Here is a 26,029-nt window from a genome sequence, read left to right on the forward strand (position 1 = left end):
GAGTTTTCTGGAAGCTGGAGCTGTGCACAGATGCTCCTGTTCTGAGATGATTTAAGGCCTACACACTCCTCTGTATGTATGCATGCACAGCTGATTGTTGTGTTGATAAGCAGGGCTGTTTATCTTCCTCTTTTGAGAAATTGAAATTTGGTGCCTAGATAGCATCCTCTACAAATTCCTTATTAGATTGATAACTAGTGGTTCCATACATATTTTAGCAAGGTGGGCCAAGGCTGCATTTTTGACAGATCATTCCTGGGGATGGAACAAAGATCTTGTTTTTACAGCTCTTGTATTTAAGTAACAAACTCACGATTCATCCAGTTGCTCACACTCCTGGCTAAATTCAGGGGATTCATGTTCTTGCTGCACTTGCAGTATTAGCACTATTCTTGAATCATTAAAGGCACTGAATGCTGCTAATCTTACAGGTATTTTACAGCCTAGACAATTCTAAATTTCTTTGTCAGCTGCTTCACACTGTTGGTGTGCATGAATGTGATCTTTTGAATGGTTCTTGGAGCCTTGCATATTGCAGTACTTATCGTTGGATTATAATTGACCATAATTATGTATGGAGATCAGCCCAAGCCATAAAATGTAGATTTAGATATTTACTATGCTGATAAGATTTGGTGAGGATAAGGGGCTTGATTTTTTTAATTTTCACTTCCACAATGGTGTGATGGATCCTTAGCAAAAGTATTGTTAAAATTAGTAGAGCTGCAGCTACCCTCCGTACTGCAGTTCTTACTGCAGATTGCTATGGGTGTGCCAAAAGGTTTTGTCATTGGCCCAAAAGGTTTTGTCATTGGCATAATGAAGCACTGCCTCAGAGAATCAGAGACAGTAGAAAACATGTTGTAGGAGCCCTGAGAGGTAAGTGTGCCCACAGACATGCCAGAAAGTGTTTTGAACTATGTAAAAACATTCCTGATAGTTATTCACTTGAGGACAGTTGTACAAACAGTGCAGGTGGGATTTCTGCTGAGGAAAGGGGAGTATTCACCTTTATTTTGATGCTGCAGTAAAACTCCAGGCACAGGTACTTTCCAGGTGTGCACAGATGTGCTGTGTACAATCGTACCAGGGAGTGCTATTCCTGGCATCAATAAATAGGAAACCAAGTGCAGTGTTGCTATGCTAACCCCACAGTCTGATTTTAAAGGCTTTATTGGAAAAAGAAAACAAATTAAGTAATACTGGAAATTATAAAATAGGTTGAATCGCCTCTGTGATTAAGGCTCTACATTAGCATTTAGCTTTTGCTGGGGAGATAGCTCTTTCTACTGTCTATTTACATCTGGAAACAAATCTTTCATGTTGTGTAAATAATGTATTCTTTATTGCTGTTACTGCTGCATATAAAGTGTTGGTACCTGCTGGCTAAGAGAAGTAGGAAGGGATGGATACACTTATGCACTATACTATTAACTGTATTTAATGGAAATTAAAAGTGAAATAACAAGTTAGGGAACACCACACTAGAATTGTTGTTATTCCTCATTTCAGAACAAAGCATCACTGTTGCAGGACCTTAGTTAATCACAGTCTAATGAGCTAGATACACTAAAATTTTCCCCTCTCCCTTTCCCCCCTGCTGTGGTGTTTTAATGTGCTTTGCCCTTGAGTAGAAGGCTTCATTTTGGAAAGGTTTCTTTATTGAGGAAGGGGCAATGATTTTGAAAGCTTCTCTGGACACAGTTCTGGTACAAAGAGCATGGAGGGGGGATAAGGTGGACAGAAGCTCTGTAGTGAGAGTGGCTGTTGGATGTCTCACATCCTCATTTCAAAATTTTCTTCCTAAAACCACTTCCAGGCTTTGGAAGCTGGCATTACTGTGAAACATTTTTTAATTTTTAATTTTTTAAAACACATTGTAAGTTATCTCTTAAAAAGACACATTAGCACAGCAATGGAGGAATCACAGTACTTGTCTGCATAACTAAAAATGTTCATAATTTAATCAGGTGTTTAAATGTGTAAAATAAAATTATTGCCTCTACTAACATTACTGTCCTAATTGTGAAGAAAATTGAAGCCAGTTTGTTTACTGAGTATGTCTGCCTCCTGCCACAAGACCCGTGAAATCTGTCTGCTTAGGAAAAAAGCAACCCAGCATGTTATTAGATAATTACCTCCTATTGAACAATAGGTATTGAGTGAATGAAGGAATCAATTATGTTTCTAGATTGGACATTATACAGTTTTCTGTGGTTTATATTACTTGACGTATCAATTATGATATTAGGCCTCGGTATTAAAACATTACTGGACTGTATTCTCTGACTTGGCTTGAAGCCCACAATAGCATGTCTGCAAGTGGTGCAGCTCATTGTTCTAGGACACTTCAATAGCTTCTGGTTACAAAATGTGGCAAGAGATGATAAAAGCATGCCTGACTTGGCTTAACATGATGTTCCCAGCAGGAGCATCTCTTTTTCCCTTTTTTTTGGTTATGTCTTAATCAAATGTTGATGAGACAAATCTTCCCTTGCTGCAATGCCGGATGTGGGTGTCTGACAGCCTGATGCTCCTTCTGTATTTCCCAGGGTGAGCTGGGGCAGGAGAGTGTTAGCAGAGGATGATGTGGGCCATGTGAGATAAGAAGCACAGCAAGCTCTTGTTTTCCTCCTGACTATAGAGGGTGGAGCTGAATGTCTTCTTACAGAGTTTTATGGCCACAGAGGTCTAACTTGAAGCTGATGGTCTGCATCTCTGCTGGGACTCAGGCCAACAGCTCTCCTGAAAAAAATTTGTCATCCAAAATGCTCCTTGATCAGATCTTTGACAAAGCCTTTGGTTGAAAGCCAGCTGGTCTTTAATGGTATAACACAGTGCATGTTGTTCTGTGGATCAATCAAACTTCCAGTTGTAATATGTAAAGCAAAATTGTGGTAAGAAGGGCAGCGATGTTTGATTGTATGTATGTTGAGTACTGATTAGTATCTGTTCTATGAGAAACAGAAAAGTTAGGCCAAAAGCTTTAAAATCATGCAATTTAATACAAGATTCCTGTGTACGTCTGTGTTTAGTCTGAGAGAGGCTCAGACATTGCCTCTCAGAGGTGCTGATTATAGGAATCCATCCGACTCCTTCCTGATGATCAGACAGGCAGGTGTCTGGCACTGCTGAAAATTGTGTTGCTTTGGTCCCCATGCTTGAATTTTTGTGCACCCAAACTGAGAGTTGTTGCATAACAACTTTTATAAGGGGATTTTATTTTCAGTAACTTCCACAATAGATAAGGGATTTAGCTCTTAGACAAATTCTAGGGAAAGGAAAATCAGGAGTTAAGTGACAAAACTGTCTAGAATCCTATGATCTGTCAGAAAATCTTTTCTTGCTGCAGGTATTGCAATTGCTTTCTGCTAGCCAGTGTTGCTAACCTGTACTAATTTCAATTTCCCCTTGCAGTAATGCGTAGAAATCCATTTGGGATGGACATTTGCTGTCGGAAAGGATCCAGGAGCCCACTCCAGGAGCTGTATAATCCCACCCAGGTGAGTGTCTTGTGGCTATAATTACACTTTCCAATCCAACATATAAATGCAGTCTCTTTTGATGATTTTTTGGTGTTTCCTTATTTACATGCAACAGCTGCCTTCGTTCAGGAGAGCTGATCCTGAAACCTGCAGGTTTTACTATAACATACTACAACAGTTCGAGTTAAAAGCCTGATTTTTAAAAGCTTTTAGTTTCAATGATGTGGACTCCTTCAAAATCTTTTCTTAGGTACCCAAAAGCCTTAAAATGGTACCTAGCTAGAAGCTGAGGCAATGTGTTGACATGGACTGGCAGGGTGGGGTGAGAGTATGTGACATGATCTACATGAGACAAGGAGTGCAGTGAGAGTGTAAATTGCCATAATAATACATGAATATCATTTATATGACTTCCAGATAGCCAGCTGCCTTTCTTTTCCTGGTCCGTGGCTTGTACGGAGTCTAGACAAACACTGTAACTCATGTTCATGCTTACACTGTGTGCTATTCAATACCTGACTGTCTTGGTGACAGCTCAGGACCTCAGAGTAATAACCTCAGTTATGGCTCTTCTTGTGACAAGCAACATAAGAAAACTACCTGAAATTCATGCTCCTGTTTCCTCCTCTAGATCAATTTATTCCCTACATGTGGGTTGAATTGGCACACTGAGGAGAAGCATTTCCTGTTGGCAGCTGAGAGGAAGTGCTGCCATTGAGAGAAAATGCCAGCTGACTATTAAAAATATTTATTAAAGCTTAACAACTGCCTATTATATATTTATCCATCAATGAATAGATTGAGTTTTACTAAATTGGCTATTAGGGAAAGTGACTATCCCAGTAAATCTAACTTGTTAGATTTAACAAGGCAATAAATGTTTTAAATACTATTTGATCATGAAGAGACTCACTACATAGTGTGCAAAACGAAGTCTGAGGGATTTAAAGTATTTACATAAAGAATTGACAGCAACCCAGAGATATGTGATATCAGTTATGAAGCGCAGTAAAGCTCCATTTGCTTGTTAAAGTTGTTTTTATGAACACAGGCTGACTTTGTAATTCAGTTTGAATTCTGGGCATGGCTGGGAACGTAAGTTTGTCATACTGTTATACCGCCCTTTATTGACCATTATGGGAGTCAGCATTGCATAAATGGGAAGCGCATGCAGAAGTCCTGAAGAGGAACAATCCAGTGCTGCAAAGGAAAGCTATTAGCATTTGCAGGTCAAATTTAAAGACTCTTTAGAGATGTTCAAGAGGAGCAAGTAAGGGAGAAGAGACTGGCTGAGTAATTAGTCTCTCTGCGGTCTGCTATGTGTCAGTCAAGACCTTTTGCCCTTTAACATTATTAAAGGCCAAGCTGTAGGAAAGAAACATCCCCATCCACTGAAGGGCCATAATCCCAGAGCCCTTGCAAACTTGGACAACTGAAAAGATTTCCTGAGCTTGCTGAAGCAGGGGACATAGCTAGCAGCTCCTTCCTTTCTGTGTACCCTGATCAAGTGAACCATTAGCACCCCTTTCTGGGCTTCCCTGTGAGCCAGCCAATGTCAGTGTTTGAGGGAGTGCAGCAGTTCTGACAGCTGATGGTAAACTAAAGATATTTATTGTTATTGATGTTATTGAAGTTTTTAATGCAGAAGTGCTTCCATCAGTTTGCTGATACCCATTTTTATTAAGCTTTTAATTTTTGTTTCTTTCTTTGTTTTTAGTTGGTGCTTGATTTTTTTGGAAGGGACTTTGCATGTTGCCCTCAGTACCAGACGGACAGACAAATGAGTGTATGCAGTCTGGGAAGACAGTAACAAGAAAAGGCAGTGAGTTGAGGCTGCCAGAGGAAATAACACATTGGAGATGACACTTAGAATGCTTCATCAGATATATGGTTCATTTTTTTTTTCCCCGTTTGTGCCCAAAGAGACATTCTTCTTCTGTCTCACCTCTCTTAACGTGGCAAATTAGAGACTGTTTTGTATTGTGGCAGGAGGGTGCTTGTTTCTCAAGAGTTCACCTGTACTTGTAAGGCTGCGGGGATGGAGGTCAGATCTCTCATGTTTCCTTGCTGAAGCAGTTGCAATCAGCCTTTTGTAAAGTCAGCTCAGAAGTCAAATATATAATAAATATGCAAGAAGACAAGGCCAGGCTGGAAGGAAGCTCTAGTGGAAGGTGTCCCTGCTCATGGCAGTTGGAACAAGATGATCTTTGAGGTTCCTTCCAGCCCAAACCAATCTTTGATTCTGCAGACATTTTTGGCTAAAATCTCTCTTACTAATCTAGGTGATGAAAACAGATCTTTAACCTCTGACTATCAGAACCTTTTGGACTCCTGATGTTGTGAATCCACATTTCTCTCCTGGGTGCCAGTGGCTGTGTGTGCCTTCACGGAAATTCTCTGACACTCAGCTCAGCTGCCCCAGAGCAGCAGCAGAGCTGATTGAGCAGATATTTGTAGTTCAAAGTAATATATGTAATTTAAACACCAAACTTAGGCCACTGAAAGATGCCCTGAAGCTATGCTTTTGGATTACTGCAAGCTAGGTGTAGCTGTGATTTTTTAAAGGGTAGGAAACTTTAAATTTGAGATGTATTAAGGGCCCATTCTGCCTTGCATTCTGTGTGCTCCTGGCTGTTCCCTGCCTGGGGAGATGAGAGTTGGTCATTGATTGAAATAGGTGTCTGCTAGGGTCAGTACTCACTGGGATTTCCGTTGCTGTAGTTTAACATGAATCAGGTTTTTCTACTCTGTGTTTAATATCAAGTTGCACTGCCCTCATACAACCAGATGGAGACAGCTTGATATCCACCAGCTGAGAGTTTGACTGCTGTTATTTAATATGTTGACATATAACAGCCTCTGTGGTCCTGGCCTGTTGTTTTCTTCTATGGAGTTACTTGAGTTGTTTGCAGATGCCATCGTTTGTCTCTTGAATCTTTTTTTAGCCTTGTGAATGATTGTGAAAAGGAAAGAGAAAGGAAAGGGAGAAAGAAGAGAAGGAAAAAATAAAAATAAAAAATAATAACAGTAAAAAAAAAAAGGCAGAAAGAATGATTGGGCTTCAGGAGATTCAAATGTAGCAATGATGTGAAGGTGACTGAATGGGTCATTTGGTGGTTTGTAGGAGCTGAATGTTAGGATTGTAGTCAGATTTTCAGAGGGTTAATCATAATTGTCCCTATGTTGAGTGGAGAAAGAGAGGACAAGTGGGTAGAGATAGCACTTGAAGTAGGACTTGAGAAAGTGTCCATGACAAACCCCATGTGGGATTTATGCCTTAGCTGGGTGTCTGGGCTTGTGATTATTGTAAAAGTGAGAATAACACATTTGCTCTTTTGCTTGTGGTAATAAAGCAGAAAATGGGAAGTGCATTTGTCTGTGGACAAAAGATTTCTTCTCTAGGGCTTTCACTGCAAGATTTTTCATGAGCACTAATATACCATGAGGGAAAGAAAAGTCAATATAACCAAACTGGATTTACATTGAGTAAATGGATTTCCAGGCTGTGGTCTCCTCATACACGGCAGGTGACGTGCAGCACGTCTCAGACCTTACTATCTGTTGTTTTGCCTTTCCTTTTTAGGTGGAGGTTTAGTACTAAGCTGCAGAGATACCAGTGGCAAATTTTGAGGGCTGAAATGGATTGTTTATTTAATGAGTTTATTAAAAAGCCACATAATTTTTTTATAAATGGAAAGAGAAAGAGGATTCAATCACACAACGAATGGCAAAGGAGAGAATCTAGATGCAGCTGAATGCAGATGAAGGGCCCTGCACGAATGTGACACAAGCTTGCATTTTATCTTGGGTAGATTTTGTGGGGGTTGTATTGCATATGAAACCCCAGGAATTTAAGAATGTGGGAAAACAAATACTTGCAAGACATATTCTTAGAAGGCAACATATACAACTGTGTCCTGTAATTTACATGGCTTTGTACAGACCCACTGCTCCAAGAATAACAGATAATTGTAGGTCAGCCCATGAGCTGGAGTCACCAGAAGTTCAGAATTGGGTAACACTGCTTACACTTTCATGGTTAACATTGATTTATTTGGTACAGAGGGTGTGCTACTGAATTACAAGAAGTTTCAAACCAAAATAGAAATGTTAGAGGAATGGGAAATAATTGCATCTTTAAGGTTAGATTTTTGTCTTCTAGTTGTCAAGATTAACATTTAATTCTCATTAAATGCAAGTAGCACCATTGCTTAGTCTAACTGTCTAGACTTCTGAGAGGAACACAGAAGAGATAAAGTTCTTTATCCATCAGGATCCAAATCCAAGGATGACTTTGTTTCTAGTTTGAAATTGACATTGTCTAACTTTAACTCATTAATCGACCTAACTGTTTTGCTAAAGGTCACTGCCAATTTCTTTTTGTCAAGGAGAGGTATTTCTAGGTGTCTGCTTTTGGTGTAGCTGAAGCCAGGTCTAGCAATTTGCTAAAACTGGCGAGTCAGAGCTGTAGACCATGTGTTTGTTGCCTTTGCAGTATGAAATTGTACTGAACTGGTTTGGTGCAGTCATTCCAAAATGACCCATTTCTTTTATTCTATTTTTTTTCCCCCCTTCTCTCCTTCCCACCAGGAGAAGGGAAGTAAATGAACTGTTGCCTTGCAGACAGTGTTTATACCTCCTCAGTCTCTTCAGGCCACAAATGCTGCTTTTTGGGAGCTGCCCTGTGATTATCTGTGGCTTAGACTGCCTGGATAGCACCAGCAAATCCCAGCCTAGTTCAGCCCACATCGCCCACCTAGGTTGTAGTTTGCTACCTTCAATTGATTTCCACTCGCTAGGACGACTCTGGGGGCTGTACCCATTCCTGGACAGAGGTTTGTGGTGAGTTTTGTGGTCTGAGCTTTGTGCACACACCATCCACAGCACTTTGTATCAACGGTTCCAGTGCTTAGCACCTGGTATTTCTTGTCTTTGGTGCGCCTGAGGCTCTGAGCACTGTGCAGTTTGTTTCAGTGTACTCTGGCTCCTCATTCTCAGGAACACAGCAGCCAAAGAGTGGGTCATTGAGAGGTCCAGTTCACCTGGTGTTTTGTCTTCAGCAGCAAGACTGCTAGAAAGATAAAAAACTCATTATACTCTTCCAGAGTATAATGACCTGTGGGTCATGAGCATCCTGAGTCAGACTTGCGTTTTTGTCAGCTATGTCATGCAAGAAAAGCCTGAGATGACTGACAATTACCATATCAGTCAGAAAGGGGAGAAAAAAAAAGTACATCTCTATAGTTACTTGCCAATTCCAGTAAGACAAGAAAATTACACTGGCACTGTGCACCAGTGCTATCCATTGTTTTTTCTCCAGTTTTCATGTCAATATGTTCTGAGTTTCAGATTTCTTCCTTGAGACAGCCATATAGCTGTCCTGGGAAGTGAACTTTCAAATATGAGAAATAGAGTTTATCTAAAGAACAGTATGTTAGAATTTATTGATGCTTTGCAAGTGAGTCATAAATATGTATGTGTCCCTATCGAGGGCAAGAAGTGGCCCAAAAGTTCTACCAGTACTGAAAACATATGTTGTGTGGGTCATGCTGGTCTTTGTAGGCAAATCTGTGCAGATGATAACAGCATGGTAAATACGGCTCATAATCACAGTATTTGATTGATCATAGATTAAAAACTCCATAATGGGAAAGGTACAGCATGGAGACATAAGAAAGAACAGTTGATGTGCAATGCCAAACTTTAGGTACCTGCTCCTGTTGGTAAACAACAACTTCATATGTAATTAGCCTCATTTGCTGCAGCAAAATGCCTGCTGATGAAAGAGGAGACAATTGATTTACTCCGTGGATGACTTCTTATGCAGAGACATTACTTACTGTTGTGCTTGGAAGTCATAAAACAGCAGCTGGCCTGGGATGAAATATTACATTAACCTTAGCAGAAAAGTTGCACTAGTGAGAATGCTTTGTTATTAATTACTGATTACAAATGATAAGAGCTGGTTTCAGATGCTGAGGAAATGACTTGGGGAGGGGAAGGTTTCAGGTATGCTGTGCTTCATAGATCATTCACTGTGACATGATGGATACCTTTGTAAGTCAAGAGGAATTAATCAGACAAGTATGTACAGTAACTACCAGCACTCAAGGCTAGAATTATCCACAGGACATGCTCATTCAAGTTCCTGCAGGGCATTGGGATGAATTTTTGGGCACCTGTGTTTAATAAAAGACTTGTTACCTGCATGAAATGAAAGAAAATAGTTTTACTCAAAGTAACTCAGATTTCCCAGATAGAAAAAAAAATTTAATTTCTCCAGTCCTTGATTTGTATTTTATTCTTTTGAGAGCATGTGAGTTTTACTATAAAAGATTTCTGGAGGCATGAAAGTATGAGAGGAAAGGTTTAATAATACAAGCAATGTGATCAAAACCGAAAGGGTTTTATGTGGTGGAGGTGAAAGAGGATAGCACAGCTTTTCAAAATTATCTGTATGTGATGTGTGGGCTCTGTTAGACAAGCACTTGGACAGATGGGTGGAGAGAAGACCTGGACTCCAGCACTCTGACCTGGTGCCATTCAGTGACTTTGTGTTTAATTGTCTCCATCAGACCTCTGGAGACCTGAACCATGTTGGTTCAGTCAAATGCTTGCTCTGAGCTCAGTAGTATTCAGATTGGACACCTTGCCTGCCTCTTTCTCTGCAGGAAATTCCTTATTTTTCCTGCCCATTTTTAAGTTTTGGACCTGAAAAACTGGGTAATCATACTTCAGAATGCAGGGGGATATGGCAGTTTGGAGGAAGCAAAGGGCAGTGGGAGGATGTCTGTAAAGAGCACAGATTTCTGCTCCTGGTCTCTGCAGAGCAGAGTGTCTCCTTTCTGTCTGTGCTCCAAGCATCCGAAACCATCCGAGTGCTCCAGCATCACTGGCTAAGTATCCCACTGTTTATAGACTAGTCCTTGCAAACTGTAGCCTCTCTTGCTTGTTTCTAGTGCTAGTAGTTTTGGGGCAGCTTTCTCAGGTGTGTGAAGGAAGGCAGCTGTGTTTGGTTAAACATCTGCCTTCTTTTCCCTGTGTTGGGTGTTTTTCTTTTTTTAGTAAAAGAAGTTTCTTAACTGCAGCAGTTGTTGCCCACTTGTGACAGGGCCAGATGTTCTCTTTAAATCCTGAGAGCCCAGCTGTAACCTCTCTCCCCTGGGGGACTGTAATGTATCCCAATAGATGTAACTACGAAAATCAGAGAATACAGACATACAGTCTGTCTACTGGTACTTGTAATTCTTACTTACTTTAATTTTAAGGTGGGACAGAAGAAGTTGGTAAACTTGCAATTGGTTTCAGGAGATTAAATTCCATAAGTTCCATTTTTGCAGACTTAACTGTATCTGGTGCAGAACCTCAAGTTGTATAAAATGGTCTGTAATATCCATTCATATTATATGTAATGTCAATGTGTACTATTCATTCACTTTTTCACTTTGTACAATACTAATTAACCTCAATAATGTCATGAGCTACACCTTACCAAAGCTTTCTTCAGTAAAAGTACAATAATCTTCTTGTCTGTTTATGCAGAGAAATTCAGGAATGCTTCTCTATGAATGCCACAGACGTAGCAAGATTAACATACCATACTGCCCTTTGAAAGATGTGGCTTCAAGAGCCAGTGTGCTGGGATTCCCACAGTAAGGAAATTGGTGGTACTGTGGGGAGACAGGCTGTAGAGTTTTTGTACAAGTGTGTAAGTCATCAAATCAAGCACAGATTATTTAAGGACACTTTCTAAGGAAGTTTTCATTTAGTTGAAGTTTTTGAGGAAGTGTAAGGTGGGTCAAGCCAGCTGCTGCAGTCCAATCCATGCTTAGTGCACTACAAGAGGTGGCTTCCCCTGGAATGAGTCTGCTCTCCATGGTGTTATGGACAGGGCTGAGCAGAAAGGTCAGCTGGAAAATACAGTTTGTGAATGGCTGAATGCAGTTTGGGCTGCGTTCTTCCAGCTGTAATAGGTAGGGAACACTTGGGTTGGCTTGGAGTTAATCTCACAGGGGTGTGTGTGGGCAATGATGGACTTGAGGTGATTCCACTTGTGCATCTCAGACTGGGCAGGTCACGTATCCAGGTGACACAGTGCAGAGAGCGTCTTCAGCCTCTCTTGTTCATGCTGTCATGTGTTCTGAAACTAAACAGAAGAAATTAGCAGTATTTCAGGCTGGCAGTCTCTGCATTAAGCCTCTGTCAGGATGATCTGAGGATATAATAGAATAACAGCTACAGCTGATTTAAGACCTTGTGTGCTTGTCTGTTGATCTAGTAAAACAAGGAGGAAATTCTGCCTTGCCCTGGCAGTCTTGTTTGGTGACGTCAAACCCTTGTGACAGCAGAAATTAACAGTTCACTGAATCCAGAGTACAAACTGGAGGGTCCTGGGATATTCCTGCCAGTGTTCAGGGTGCTCTCACAGAACTGGGGTCTGAATCCCTGCAAACGGAGGATGTGTGCCCCATGCATGGCAAACACCCAGCTGCTGGTTGTTGGAGTTGTCCTTACATTTGTTTGTTTAATTATTAGACTGAAAGATTGGTTGTTTCAGTAATCATCATCTGGGCAGCCACACTTAAACTGCTTTTATTCACTAGTTTTCAGACCTTGCTTCTTACTCATATTGAACAGGCATGGAAAGAAAAGTAAGAAAAAAGTATTTTTACAAGGCAATACCAATACAGCATTTGAATGCAACAAAAAAAGTCTTTGTATTGTGTATGTCTCTTTTTCCTCTATAAATAACATAGTACCTATCACACTGAGGCCACTCAAGGAGGTCATTCTTGGTTTATTTACCTCTTGCAGTTGTATATTCTGGTGTGGATGGGATTTGTATTTGAACCATCCTATGTTTGTGAGGCAATGGCAAAATGCGTGGGGCAGAATGAAAACAAAATTTTATTTCCTTCACAGTGATTCTTTTGTGCAGTTGCTTTGGAAGGAGGAATAGCTTTTTATTCCAGGTTTTCCAGCATGCTATCAGTGTAGATGTTTCTATCAATTTATAACCTTGGGATAAAAGTGAAATTTGATCTATTGAAAATTGATGGCAAAACTCCTAAGGTCTAAAGAGGCCAAACTTCAAATTAAAATATCTCATCCAGGGGATCAGAAAGGAGCTGTATTTGTGAGTATTTTTTCATCTGCCTTCTCATCATTCCACACATTCTGTTGCACTAGAAAATACTGAAGGTCTTGTTCCAAAAAGATTTCTCTTTTTTTCCCCCCCTGGTAGTGACATAATAAATACAGCCAAACCAAAGAGAGTTGGAAAATTTACAGTGCATTGCAATTGATATGTATTTCTGGTGCCTGGAAAATCCAGGAAGGAGTGTTCCTTTATTTTCAGCCTTAAATCACATCTGAACAATATTCTGAGTGTTGTCCAGCACGGGGCTAAAAGCAAAACATTACATCCAAATTTTAAAAGAACAGTAAAAAATCACAATGTCCCCACAGTCAGATCGCCTGACTGCACAGCAAATTAACAACCCCTGTAGCTACCAAATTCATGCCTTAATATAAATCTTTTCTCCATGTAAATGTGGGCTGTGTGTTAGGTAATTTCAGACAAGCATCTGGGGATTAGTAAGAGGAAGTGAATATTAATTTAATTAGAGGACAGTAGATGAATGTACAAGCTGGCATGGGGAACTGACATCAGGAGCCCAAGTAACAAAGACATCTCTATAGCTAGGAGGGAACAGTTTCATCTGTTCAAGTCAGACTTGGCTTTTGCCTTGCATATATTTTACTTATGAAATAGTGGTTGAAGGAGTTGTATTTACATAGCAATATAGTTAGTGTCATATTTTGTGAACTGAACCTGGCTGACAATAGATGGATGAAAGATCTGGAGAGCAGATGCGTAGTGGTAGCTTTCAGTTCATTTCGATACATTAAATATTCATAAAAAGCTTGGCTGAAGGAGAAAATAAATGTTTAGTTCAACCAGTAAGGAAAAGCTGAAATCACTGGTACTTCTCCAAAAGTGTAACACCTTAAATAATGTAAATTGAATGAAGGCTCCTGTGGAGAAGGTGAGATATGCAATATTAGGCACTGGTTTTTTTTCTGTAAGAGATTGTTGTGCCATTGACATCTGTCTGTAAAGTAATAGCCAGAAGTCATTATTCTGAGTACAGGAGAGACAGGAGACGTTTCTCGTTCTTTAATTTCCGTAACTTTGGACCTAAAAAAGCATATCCGTGCACTTTCTTATTCTTAAATGCCATGTATTTACAGCCCGGAAACAAATCCTTTCACACTGCATTTTCCAGGCAGGAGCACACTGTCACTATGGGAGTAAGCCCTAGATCTGTAGGCTTTTCTCACCCCTTCTATGACACTCTCATTTGTGCATGATTTTCTGCTAATCTGAGTCTTCATCTGAAGACAATGGGCACTCTGCTCAGCTCCCTGCCTGATGCACAGTCAGGAGTCTGCAGAGATGCTTTTGTCTCTGTCTCTGCACAGTTTCTAGCTCAGGTAGGGCTTGGACTCTGGCAGGAACTCAGGGGTTCTGAGGTGGTGCTAAAAACGAATGCAGTGTGCATGTACAGATGCATGGTTGTGTGTATTTGGTAGGAAAAGTCACAGCACAGACAGCTCTGCACTGACAGTGATGGGGGAGCGCGGCGCACACAGCAAGCACAGCCAGCTCCCAAACGTCCTCGTGGGGCTCAGTTACTCTGTGCGGGGTGCCTCACCGGAGGGATAGGAATGATCCTGCTGCTTTCTCTGCAGCTGCTTTTATATTCTTTATTTCATGTAAACTTGCGGTAATAAACTGTTGCTGAGTTTGCAGCTGTGTGTAGGGGGGTAAGGCTGTCTTCTCACCAAGACCTATTTCTCTGTTCTTTCCATTCCTTTCTGCCATTTCCTCCAGTCCTGAAGTCTCCTTCTCAGCTTCAGTCCTTCTCAGAATTCAGCTCTGCTCAGTCTCCCTCTCCCATTCCTATTTTTTATCTTACAAAAATGAGTATATATTTTACATTCATTACTGTGCAAGTTTATGGTCTTGGCTTTGTCAGAAAGTGGTGGAGCTGCACAGTGAAAGAATGACTTGGAGACACTTCTCCCTCTGAAAATTGCACTCTTGTTGATTTGTTTATTTTAGGCAACTAGTGCAAAAGCAAACCAGGTAAAAGAAAAATTTTGACTGTTTGTCGGTAGAAGTAACATGAAAGTGTGTCATCAAAGTAATGACAGGCCAGGTGTTTATGGAAATGGAGGGAACTAGAAAACAAGTAGTGCAAGACCTCTGGTTTCATGTCCAACAACCACTAAAGAAGTCATGGGACACTGAGATGTAAATGCATTGAAGGGGTTTGTTTTCAAAAGGGATGTAATAGATCACTCCCTGATCCTGCTTACGATCCCTTACTCACATAGCCACTGATCTGTCACGGGAAGATTGGTGGAATCTTCAAGTATCACCTTTGTGCCTTGCACGGAGTATCATGTGCTGGTCCTCTTTGAGAGACTCACTTCAATTTTCACTTGGGCTGTTAAGTGAGTTACTATATAAAATATTGACATGGAAGGAAGAAAACTGCCTTTTTACCCAAGTGTAAATGATCTTGAAACAAAATACATGGGATAAAATAATGATTTCTTAGGCAGGTTTAATGAATTATTTATTTTTGCTTCTCATGACATTATCGGTGTAATTAAATCTGTGGCTAAAGAAGTAAGACAGAAGGTATCATCTGCTAAGACACTGATTCTCTTTATCCCACCACTGGCCAAGTACTGTCATCTGTTATTAAAGGCTCTCCTGCAGTTATGTGGGTTCAAGATCTGTTGTGTCACTAACAAGTTGTTCTTGTGTAAGTACCAACACGATAAAAATCCATGTATTCAACATGATATCCGCATCCAAAAATAACCTAAATAAGCTTCCATCCCTGCTAAAGCTGTTCCTGCTGTGGAAGCTGTACACTGAAATGATTCTTGCTTTGTGCAGATGGCTTTATGCAGAGTATGTAGGTACTGGTGTGTGTTTCCAGCTGACCTGTCGCAGAACTATGGGTGGTCACTAACTTGGGTCGCTCACCAGGCCCCACCAGATGGTTGCTGTTGTGATTTCTTTTGCTCTATTATTCTTTAGCACGTTGACACATCAGGCCTGAGGAATAAGAGCAGGGGATAGGAAAGTAGTCTGAATGCAACTGGGCTTGGCCAGTGTGCATATCCTTAGAAAACATACTTATGTGGGACTGTGATTTCTTCACATGGGTTCTGTCTTGGAGAAATAGGGCATGGAGGGTAATTGCAGAGGCCAAACAAGGATAAAACCAAAGTCAAGGGCTCAGTCTGCAGTTGCAGACACTGAAAGTGCATTGATTTGGCAATTGGGAGTTACATATCTATTACACTTGTCAGCCACTGTTGCTTTATTTTGTAAAATTAACTCTGAGAAGCAGTTTTTGACTTTCCTCCAAGTAACATCTCTGGGACACCACAGTGGTCTGGAATAACTCACTCCCTTGTGAATCTTCAGTCATATGCATCAGCCTTGGGTCTCTTATACAGTGAAGTGCTAGAGTGTGTTTCACTGCAAAGCTGCAAGTCCACCTGGAATAAGAAAGCTAAATACTGTACTGTATGGTCAGTCAGCATGTAGGTGTTTCATGGCCTGATGCATTTTGAAAGTCAACAGAGATCTTTTTCCAGACGTCAGAGCAGCTCTTTGTATCACGCGTAAGAGGAGTCTCATTCAGTGGCTACTGAAGTCAGCAGAAAGACTTCTCCGTGGCTTAGTTTGCCTTAGTTTCAGAGACTTAGGGAAATGCTCCACTAGCACTGTTAGCAGCTCTGATTATGTTATAAATACTACAATGAGCAACTGTTCCCGGAGAACTCCCGTCTGTTCAGCGATACTCAGCCCTGCGTACTGCAGCCTGTGTCTCTGAGTGTGGCAGAGACACTAAAGCCTTCCTTGAATCACCATCCAAATGATTATACAGTAATCAGCACCACATCAGGGTCACTGCAGCAGCAGCCTGGAAAGGCGTGGTTCTTGTTCCTGCCATGCTGCAGGATGTTCAGCCAGTGCCTGAGCTGGTTTGCACCATCAGCACACCACACATCCTAATACTGGTTCTGCCATTAGTGCTTTTTGTCATCAGATCGTTGTGTCTCTGATACACTTGTAATGCCTGTAGCAGTTCTGCCTGTTTATCTGTTTCTCAGGGGCACATTGGTGGTATAATTATTGTCTGCATAGTGTTTTGATCATAAAAAATGACAAGTGTTACAAGGTAAATTGTGCATCTACCAAAACTATACAGCTGCCATGTGATGTACCTCTGAAATTCCTCCCTTACTTGAAGGCGAGCCAAGTATTTGCTCCTTTCTATAGTTATCTAAGATGTACCCATTTAATTTTTCTGGCATATATCTTTGTCACTGCAGCTTCCACCAATATATAGAGTCTGAAGGGAGAACCAGTGTTTGTGTGGAGACCTTTATGGACCAAGGGCAAACTGCTTTCTCATGCACAAATATATGAGCATGAGTGTGTGCATGCCCCAGCTGCTGCTGAAGTCTATAAATTAGGGATGGGCTCAGTCCTGCCAACAGCTTTTGTATCAGTGTTGAAAAGGGATGGTTTTGTAGGCCCAGTGCTTCATTATGCATACAAAATACGCATTGGTAAACCTGTGTTTTGATTCCACAAGATGTACTTGCATGACTGGCTGTAGATGGCTTTTCTGTACTCCAGCTGCTGAGCTTTGAGCTGAAACAAGTATTTTTCAATGGGAAGAGTAATTGCTTCAGTTGAGAATTAAGTGGCTAATCATTAGGAATTCAATTGGCATGAAATGCACAACATTAATCAAGATGCACTAACATGTCAATGATGTGGATGTAGGGTGTGTGCTCCACTGAAATTTGCTAATTGATATATCTGGTTTTATTAAAAAGTATTAGTGTGGGCTCTGTTGTTAAGCAGGATATGGGAGTGTCAGACCTGAAGGGGTTTTAAAGAGACTGCCCTGCTGTTCAGGGCACACATTAGTGAGGGCTGAAACCCTTAGAAGAGTACCTTTTTTTTTTTTTTTCCTGAAATCTGATATTAAAATTGACATCAAAATTGTATCTTGAATAAAGTAGTGTCCCTACCTTGAGTATCCCTTATGCCCAGCTTGCAGCAGGAGTAGGGGACGGAGGCGCTTGTGCTTGGTGTAGACTGATCCAGTGTGTGGGGGGCATTGCCACCTGCCTGACAGCTTTCACCAGCAGCCTCAGCTCCCAGAGGCAAGGGCCAGCTGTGATCTGTGTCACAACAGGCTGCAGAGGACCTCTGCATCTGAGTCTCATCGCCAGAGAGTCAGAGTCCTGCACCTGGGGCTGTTTCTGCACATTCTTGCTATTGCCTGTGTTACCCTGAAATGTTTTTGATCTCTGCTCTGAAACTACTGAAAATACGATACTATAACATAACAAACATAACATCTGTCCATCAGACAATCAGAATTGTCTGATGGACAATCAGAATATTAAGCTGAATAACATCTGGCATATTCTAAATAACTTCAGATAAAATGTTGCCATTTCCCAGTGTTGTGGAAAATTCCCTTCTTGCTAACCAGCAGTTTCTGCATGTCTCTGAAAAAAAATTATTCCTTGTGTTCATTTGCTTTTCAGCCATGTGAACTCCTGTGTTGAGAATTAAAAAGTCTCTTATGTTTAATGCCCGAGGGCACAAATGTAACCTGTTCAAATATCATTCTTCAATTATCCTTTGAATCATCTGCCTTCCAACTCTTCTCAAGATTCCGTGAAATACCCTTCTGACTACTTGTTAAAAAAATAGTACATCTGTTCTTTCAGTTTATTTCCCTAAACTGTAATCAAGCACTGTCTGTACAATAAGTATGAAAAGGAATGCCTATCTGGAACAGAATGCTTCACTTTTATTATTGGAAAATGCATTAATATTCCCTTATCAAACATATCCATTTAACAAATCATTCAATTTCCTTCCATATTCAGCTAGTTTTAAAAGAAAAATGCACAGAAAGGCATTCTTTCCTGATCTTAAAGGCCAAGCTTGATTTCTTTCTTATTCTTGTAGTTTCACAAACCTAAAAATAGATAATGGTAAATAACCTCTTGACCTCTCTTTTGTTGAAACATAGCTAAAAAATTATAGGCCCTTACTAAATCTGGTCTAAGCTGCCATTTATATTAAGGTAGTGTGGCACAGATTGTTAATGGGAATTATATTTAGGCTTAGGGTAAAAACTTTTGTGTCTTAGGTTGAAGTCAGTTTCCAGCCTGGTTACTGCAGTTAGAAAAGAGTGTGATTCATTTAGGTTTCTGGTTTTTAAGTATTGGGTACAGGCTCTCAAGCAGTTTAGAAAGTGCTTCCTTTTCTTTCTCCACTCAGAGGAAAAGAAATGGAGGGAGCACTTCAACTGCTCGACTTGGAGGCTTTTTTTTTTTTTTTTCCCAGTTGCTGTGGAGGCTTTATGAAGTTCCTTGAGTAGGGAAGGACTGCAGCCCAGGTGCCTTAGTCTGCCAAATCCAGGCAGCATCATTCTGCATCCACTCTGCCCACTTTTTGCTGGCGTGAGGCTTACACCAGGTTCAGGGCAGAGGGGTTTGGCCTGAAGCAGCCACAGTTGGGTGCCTTCTGTAGGTCCTTGCAAGGCAACAGCAATGTCCAGACATGTCTGACTGAGGTTTGCTTTTGGACAGATTCTAGCTGCATCCTTCCAGGCAGGATCTGTCCAGCTGCAGGAAGTGCTGCTCTGTGGTCCAGCTGTCTAAAGTATGAAGAGAAATGGTGATCACCCACCTTCCCCAGCAGCAAACACGGGCTCTCCAGAGCTCCATCCTGACCCTGTGTGTGCTGGCACTCAGGAGCTGCTGCTGTGCTGCTCCAAAGAGCTAAACAGTCCCAGGGGACCAGAGGATCTCCTTCAGTGATGGACAAGCACCATGAAGAAGGTGTTTATCATGCCTGTGGTCTGTTTAGCTCAGGAAGAAGTGGGAACATCTATTGGTTTTAGAATAATTAGATAATTAGAGATAGTCACTTGGTGTTGGTTTTCCCCAAAGAGTGAGATACCATGGGTTTTCTGAGATTCCCAAGTGCCTAGGATGTAAGCACTTGAAAATCTCACTCAGGGACTCTAGAAGGCGGTTAAATCATTCATTAATAGCTGTCTTGGTGGGCACCCAGCAGTGTTAAAAGCTAGGCCTAGGATTTAGGGCAGTCAGCAGCACCTGGGGTGGAGAAGGCCTCTATGCAGTGAGTTGTCACTGCCACGTGAGATGCTTGGCCAGATTAGTGCAGAAGCAAAGCACTCAGCTCCTGCTCAATCAGAGCCTATAAATGCATTCAACTAAGTGAAGACAAGTGTATGTTCGTGTTCAAGGCAGTATTCAGCTTCATGCAGTGTTTGGCTCCATGAATTATCAGCCTTTGACTGTTCTTGCAAGTGCTGAAATCCCAAGGAAAACATAAGGTCCATTAAGACTTGCTGCTTCCCCAGGCATACAGATAGCACACAGTTTGCGAGCACTAGGATTCCCAAGCTGGTTTTTCTAGTCTTGAAACATCACATGAGTACTTACTTTAGTATGTCTGTAAAAAAAAAACCAAAAACAAAAACAAAAAGCCAGTCACACACAAAAAACCAGCAATTGGGGGGGGGGAAATAAGATTTTGGTAAAATTAAGAGTTTTTTTGAGCACTAGCATCTAGTAAAATTTAAAATCCATGATTATTCAGTTGGTAAGGAACATAAAGCCGTGGCAGGGGAAAAAAAAGTCCTACTGATATGCCCTTTTAGAACAGAGCTAACATCAATAATTCTTGCTCTGTGCATTAAGTTTTAATGTGTAGACAGGCACTCTGTGCATAGCAGGGCTTCTGAGGAGTCATCAGTGAGAGCTAATAAATGCCTGTCATATGAAGAATACATTACAGAGGGAGCCAAGTTAAGTGAATCATTTAGTTACCATTAGTCATTTTTCATTAATATTTTTAACTGTAGTATTATCCACTACACATTAGGTAGGATAGAGAGGATAATGCCTGTGATGTACTTTATCCTAAAAACAGAGATTTCTTCCAAAATTGTGTGTTGTTGGTGGGGATCAGGATGAACATTTCAGCTGTGATCTCAACGGTGTCTTTTTTGTTTTTTTAAGACTACAGGAACCCAGATGGGAAAGGAAATAATTTCATCACATGGCTTGGCATTACCCAGCCCCAGCCATTTACATTAATGGCAATTGAATAGTAATAACTGTGCTGGAAATGGAAATACCTATAAGCATGTTTAATACTGGGTATTAAAAATAGCACTGGAAAGGAATTTCCACAATAGCAAATGCATTATTCCAATCTGGTGTGTTCCATTCTGGGATATGCATCTGCTCCTGTGATCCTGTTCAGCTGTGACCTTTGAAGCACAACCAGACTGGGACCACTGGGAACAGAGGTGGGAGAGAGCAGGGAACTGTCCATGGCCCTGCAGGTCCTGCTCTGGACTCGAGTCACTGCTGGGCAGGACTCCCTTTTCTGACAGATGGTTCACTTGAGGGCTGGATGAAGCTGGGGTCCTGACAGTCAGTCATCATGGAAGAGTTACAAGAATAAATATATTGGATCTTACTCATGCTCATAAATTTTTCCATAGGATAATGTGCTTCTGTCACTTCACACTTTTTTCTTTTTATCTGTTTTTTTTTTTTTCTTTACTATCTGTTCTAAACTCAAGGATTCTGATTTCTAAATGTAATAACAGCATGGTTGGGCATACATGTGAAGATGTATCCTTCTCAAGATCCCAAGCATTTAACAGATAGAGAAAGAGGTACACACTTGAGGTGTGATATAAAGGCTCATTAGCATGGATTTAAGATTACTCCCAAATTTGCATCATTCTCGACTTACATCAGTAATGTTCCACTTCTAAAACTACTCTCCAGTAGTTGCAGAGGCTCCAAGGAGACAGGGAAGAAATTAAAATAAATTTTAGAAACTCTTAAAAATTACATTGCACAGCTTTTTCTCAACTGTGACAAAATTTAAAGTGAAGTTTGATGGTTCAGTGTCTGTGAAAGTTAGAAAGGGATACTGTAATTCTCTTTGGAAGAATGAGACACTGCCTTTTAAAGCATCAAAAGCTTTGGTCTCTGCTTTTGATGAGATGTGAAATAGCAGCTCCAAAACATGTAATTGTCTTGGAACTAAAATTTGCACATATTCCAACTCAGGCTAATATTATCCAGTGGGGAATGAATTTGCACTGTAAAGGGAAATACACACCATTTTTATTTGTGAAGTAAATTACTCTTGCTACTATTATCTTTGTTAAGTGTCCCAAATTATTTTCTTCTGTATGTTCCAAAAGTAATTTATTTGTACGTGTGGACATGAATTTTTTATTTTCTGAAGGATGCAGAACTGTCAGATGTGGATTTAATCACAAATCAGATATGTTACAGCATCTGTTGCTGTTCCCTTGGGACAGGCACACTGGCAAGAACAGTATCCAGCCATCAGCTCCTTGCAGTAGTTTTCAGTGACTGAAGTAATGCTGTCTCTGGAGGATCAGAACGTGTGTGCATGGCAAGGGGGGCTGCAACTATGATGTTTGCTTCTGTGCACCGCTGAATGACTCCTAAATTTTAACACTGTATCTGGTGCAGAAACAACCTTTGTCTTTACTGCTTGATTTTAGAGTAAGGTTCGCAGGGGTGATGTGAAGAACCCCAGTCACATATTGTTGTATGAGCACTGCAGCCCTGTGGTGGAAAGCAGTGATTAGGACATGGCTATAAATCGGTAGGGGAGGTAAATTTAAGAGATGTTATCAAGTAGTAGCCTATTTGCATATCAGATGAATCTCAGAAAAAGTGATTTGGACACATAAATATTCCACCTTTCTGGGCTGTGTCCATATGCTGACTATCAGCACCAATAGCTTCTTTAATGAGTAGAAATATTGCACTGTTTCACATTCCCCAGGGCTTAATTTTTGTAAGTGAACTGCTGATTCAGTTCTACCTCACAAAATAACTCAGTTTGGCAATAATTCAAGGCTAAAAATGTGAGCTGTAACTGCCTGCTCTTCATCAAACAAGCAATTACACAGAACAGTGCATCATTCCATCAAGCAATGTTTAAATTCTTCTAATTGTGTTTTAGAAAGTGATGTCTCCTGGTTTTGCTTTTTTTCCTCAGTGGCTCCCAGCACCATGGCTGTAGGCAGCTCACTGTGATAGTGTTTGATCCTGGCCTCTGCAGGCTTTGAGGGTTCAAGGTTGGTTCGGAAATGCTAATGTGTTTTTCTTTATACTGACCTTATCAATCCTTCAACCAGACTGAATCATCTGACTGGGTCTTGATCTGCTTTCCGTGTCCTTTTCCTCATTTGGCAGCCACTCAGCACTAAAGGTTTGACTGGAGCATTGCACGAGGTCATTTGTGTATCACATTCCTACTTCATTTATGTATCATTTGTACTTCTTCAGATTTTACATAGATATCTGCAGGAATTTACATAAGATCTAGATTTTTGACCTCAAGACTGGGATGGACCACTTTATCATCAAAGAGCCATTTAAGATTTGCACATCTTAAATTTGAAAGCCAGCATTTGTCTTTGTTCAGCCCCATGTTTTGGTGGTGCTGATGGTACTACCTGTATTCATGTACCCAAGCCCACCCTTTGCTTGCCTCTGATAAGGTAAGAGGGCCACTGGATTAAATGGTGTTTGGATGGGATGCTGTGGAGGTGGTGGGAGGAGCCTGTGCTTTGCCCATGTGCTCATTTTTGAGCCGTGGTGGAGGACAGAGGTGGTGTGCTTTCCAGGGCTGCTGTAAATGCTTCAGGCAGCCAGCAGCATGGAGAGTTTTGAAGTGCAATTCTGACACAAAATGGCTGCTGCATAAAAATATTGCATACATGGGTCTTGTGCTCTCAGCTGATGCTGGGAAGGGCTGCTTGAGTTTCTCGCTATGAAGCTCCATTTGGGATCTGAAAACTGGAAAAATTTTCATCTTCTCCTTTTCTCTTGCCCCCTCCCCCTGCTCCAAAATGTAATGAGAAAAAAAAAAAAAAAGGTTCAGTGGCCCAAATAAAATCCACAGGGAGGCTGGTGCAGGCTCTGAAATTTCCAGTTTGGTCTATTTTTGCCCCTGTTCCCAGTGCCTCAGAGGTGGAGTGCTATAGCTTGGCTCAACTCCTTGTCTTTGGTGTGCCAGTAATTGTCAGAGTCTGAAATACTCTTGACAGGATTGTTTCATGGTGGAAAAGGAGAAATGGGGTGTAAGCTGGGCTTGTTTTAACAGGACTGATTCTGACAGGTTGTAAACAATAAAAAATTCTACAGGAAGTCAGATGTTGGAGCTTGGGCTGTATTTTTAATCACTTGGCATTGTATATAAATAAGCAGGTTTGTGAAGTAGAGTGGAGCTGTATTTGCATGAATGCCTTTCAGAACTAAGGCACATTTCAAAGGAAGAAAATTGTCATTTTTATCTTTTGTAAAAGCCTCATGGTGGTTTCATTGTTTGGATTGACATACAGTGATAACCATTGAAAAATTGAACATTTACTACCAGTTCAAGGCTAAACCCAGAACAACACAGCATTTCCCTGAATTTGGAATATTTAATTGCCAGTTGAAACACTGTAATCTGATAAGCAGTGATCTCTGTAGATAGCCATATAAATTAATATCTAAGCTCATAAGGAAAACATGTCCTTCATAGATAATTCTGTATCTTTTGATAAAAGCCTTGAAAAACACTGGCAGAATACCATTTCTTTTGCTTGGTTGTTTTTTCTTGTTATTGCAGACATCCTAGCGAACCCAAAATGGAAGTCCTAAAAATTGCATTATGCTGTCAACCCATGTCACAGCAGTACAATAGTTGTTTTATCGTTGGCAGCTGCTTCTGTAAGTAATGACTTCTAAGCTATACCCCTACATTTGAGCAGTGTGCAGTAAGTCATGTATTCTAAATCAGTTCAAATTGGAACAGAGATGAGATTCCTGCCTATTAACGTGGGACTAAGAAGAGAAGTCTATTATAGCCACTACAATCATAAATAAGGGGTTTATAGTTCTGTCTCCCCCCCAAATGGTAAGGAACCTCTGGTACTTGTGTAATAATTTTCACTGCAGTAATTTTCAGTCTTATATAGGATAGAATTATATTTACCAGGTATTGTTCCTGCTGTCTGCTTCCTGAACTCTCTCTTTTGACCCTTTTTTGATGAGTTGACTGCTTGTGAGACACCTCTCCATTACTGCTGTTTAAAAATCCCATGTTCACATTTCCAGGTTAGGAGCCTTGGTGACATGTCACGAGCTGGTTAGGTGCATGCAACAGGTAAATACTGTGATATAAAGAGGGCTCAAGTGAAAACCAACAATGAAAGCCCTTCTACCTTCTAGCAGCACGGAGCATATTTGAATGTATTTTTGAATACATCAAAGAGCTGGCCATCACCAGGGTGCTGTTCAGCTGTGAGGCTCTTCAAGCTGTATTGAGTGAGGCTCTCAGTCAGTGTTTTAAGGATTATTGCACCCCTCACCATAATTCCTAGGCTCTGCTGTCTTGTGTGTTGCCCTGGCTTCATGAGCTGCTGCATGCTGAGACCTTCATTCAGCAGAGTTCATAGTCAAGTGTGAGCTTCAAGAGTGAACTTGAATAAATTGCCAAAGAGAGCCTTGTATGGGGAGTGCTGTATTACTAAATTTCTGTTCTTTTTACATAAGATATGAGCTGCAATTGCCAACTGCCAATCTGACAGTGTGGGTGAATGTTGGAGAGGCAGTGATTAGGGAAACTGAACTGTGTGGTTGTTCTACCTCTGCTCTCTTCATTATTCATAAATTCACAGTTAGTGCCTCTGTAGTTAATAATTCTCTATGCTTCTGTACAGCCTTCAATCAGAGGATCTCTAGTACTGCGTGAACATCAATGAATCAGCGTCCTCTCACTGTGTCTCTGTGGGCACTTCTAGTCCTGGTTCAGTGTATTGCCCAGTGTGCAAGTCTGGTTTGTGCTGCCCCTGGAGCACTGAGCTTTATTTTTTTAAGATCATTACTGCAATATACTAAAGGCAGCCATCTAACCTTTGTAGAAACAAAGATTGGTTTCGGTTTGAAGGGACGTTAAAGATCATCTAGTTTCAACCCCCTGCCACAGGCAGGGACACCTTCCACTAGAGCAGGTACACCTACCAACAGCACTTGTCTTTCAGGGCTGGATTTACAATACTGGAAGAAGGAGAGTTACTAGTGGGTTTCCCTTACTTGTTAGTTTGGTGCTTGTAGCTAATGTTTCTCAACCTGAAGGACATAATGTCAGGTCTGTGACTTAGAATCATACAGTAGTTCGGGTTGGAAGAGACTTTTAAAAGTCATCTAGTCCAGCCTCCTGGCCATGGGCAGAGACATCTTCAACTAGGTCAGGCTGCTCAGAGCCCAGTACAACCTGGCCTTGAACACTTCCAGAGATGAGGCCTCTGCAGCCTGTCTGGGCAACCTGT

At 41.0% G+C, this 26,029-nt stretch overlaps 1 protein-coding gene across 1 annotated transcript in view; it reads left to right on the forward strand.

Moving 5' to 3' along the window:
- The first annotated feature begins 3,419 nt into the window (after positions 1-3,419).
- CHST11 (carbohydrate sulfotransferase 11) overlaps positions 3,420-26,029 on the forward strand; it is a 91,179-nt gene continuing 68,569 nt past the window's right edge. The window contains exon 1 of the mRNA XM_041468667.1: positions 3,420-3,503. Within this exon, the coding sequence (XP_041324601.1) occupies positions 3,420-3,503 (84 nt within the window). The remainder of the gene's footprint in view (positions 3,504-26,029) is intronic.

The sequence above is a fragment of the Pyrgilauda ruficollis genome, unplaced genomic scaffold (genome assembly GCF_017590135.1).
Source record: "Pyrgilauda ruficollis isolate IOZ18807 unplaced genomic scaffold, ASM1759013v1 scaffold224, whole genome shotgun sequence".
NCBI lineage: Eukaryota > Metazoa > Chordata > Aves > Passeriformes > Passeridae > Pyrgilauda > Pyrgilauda ruficollis.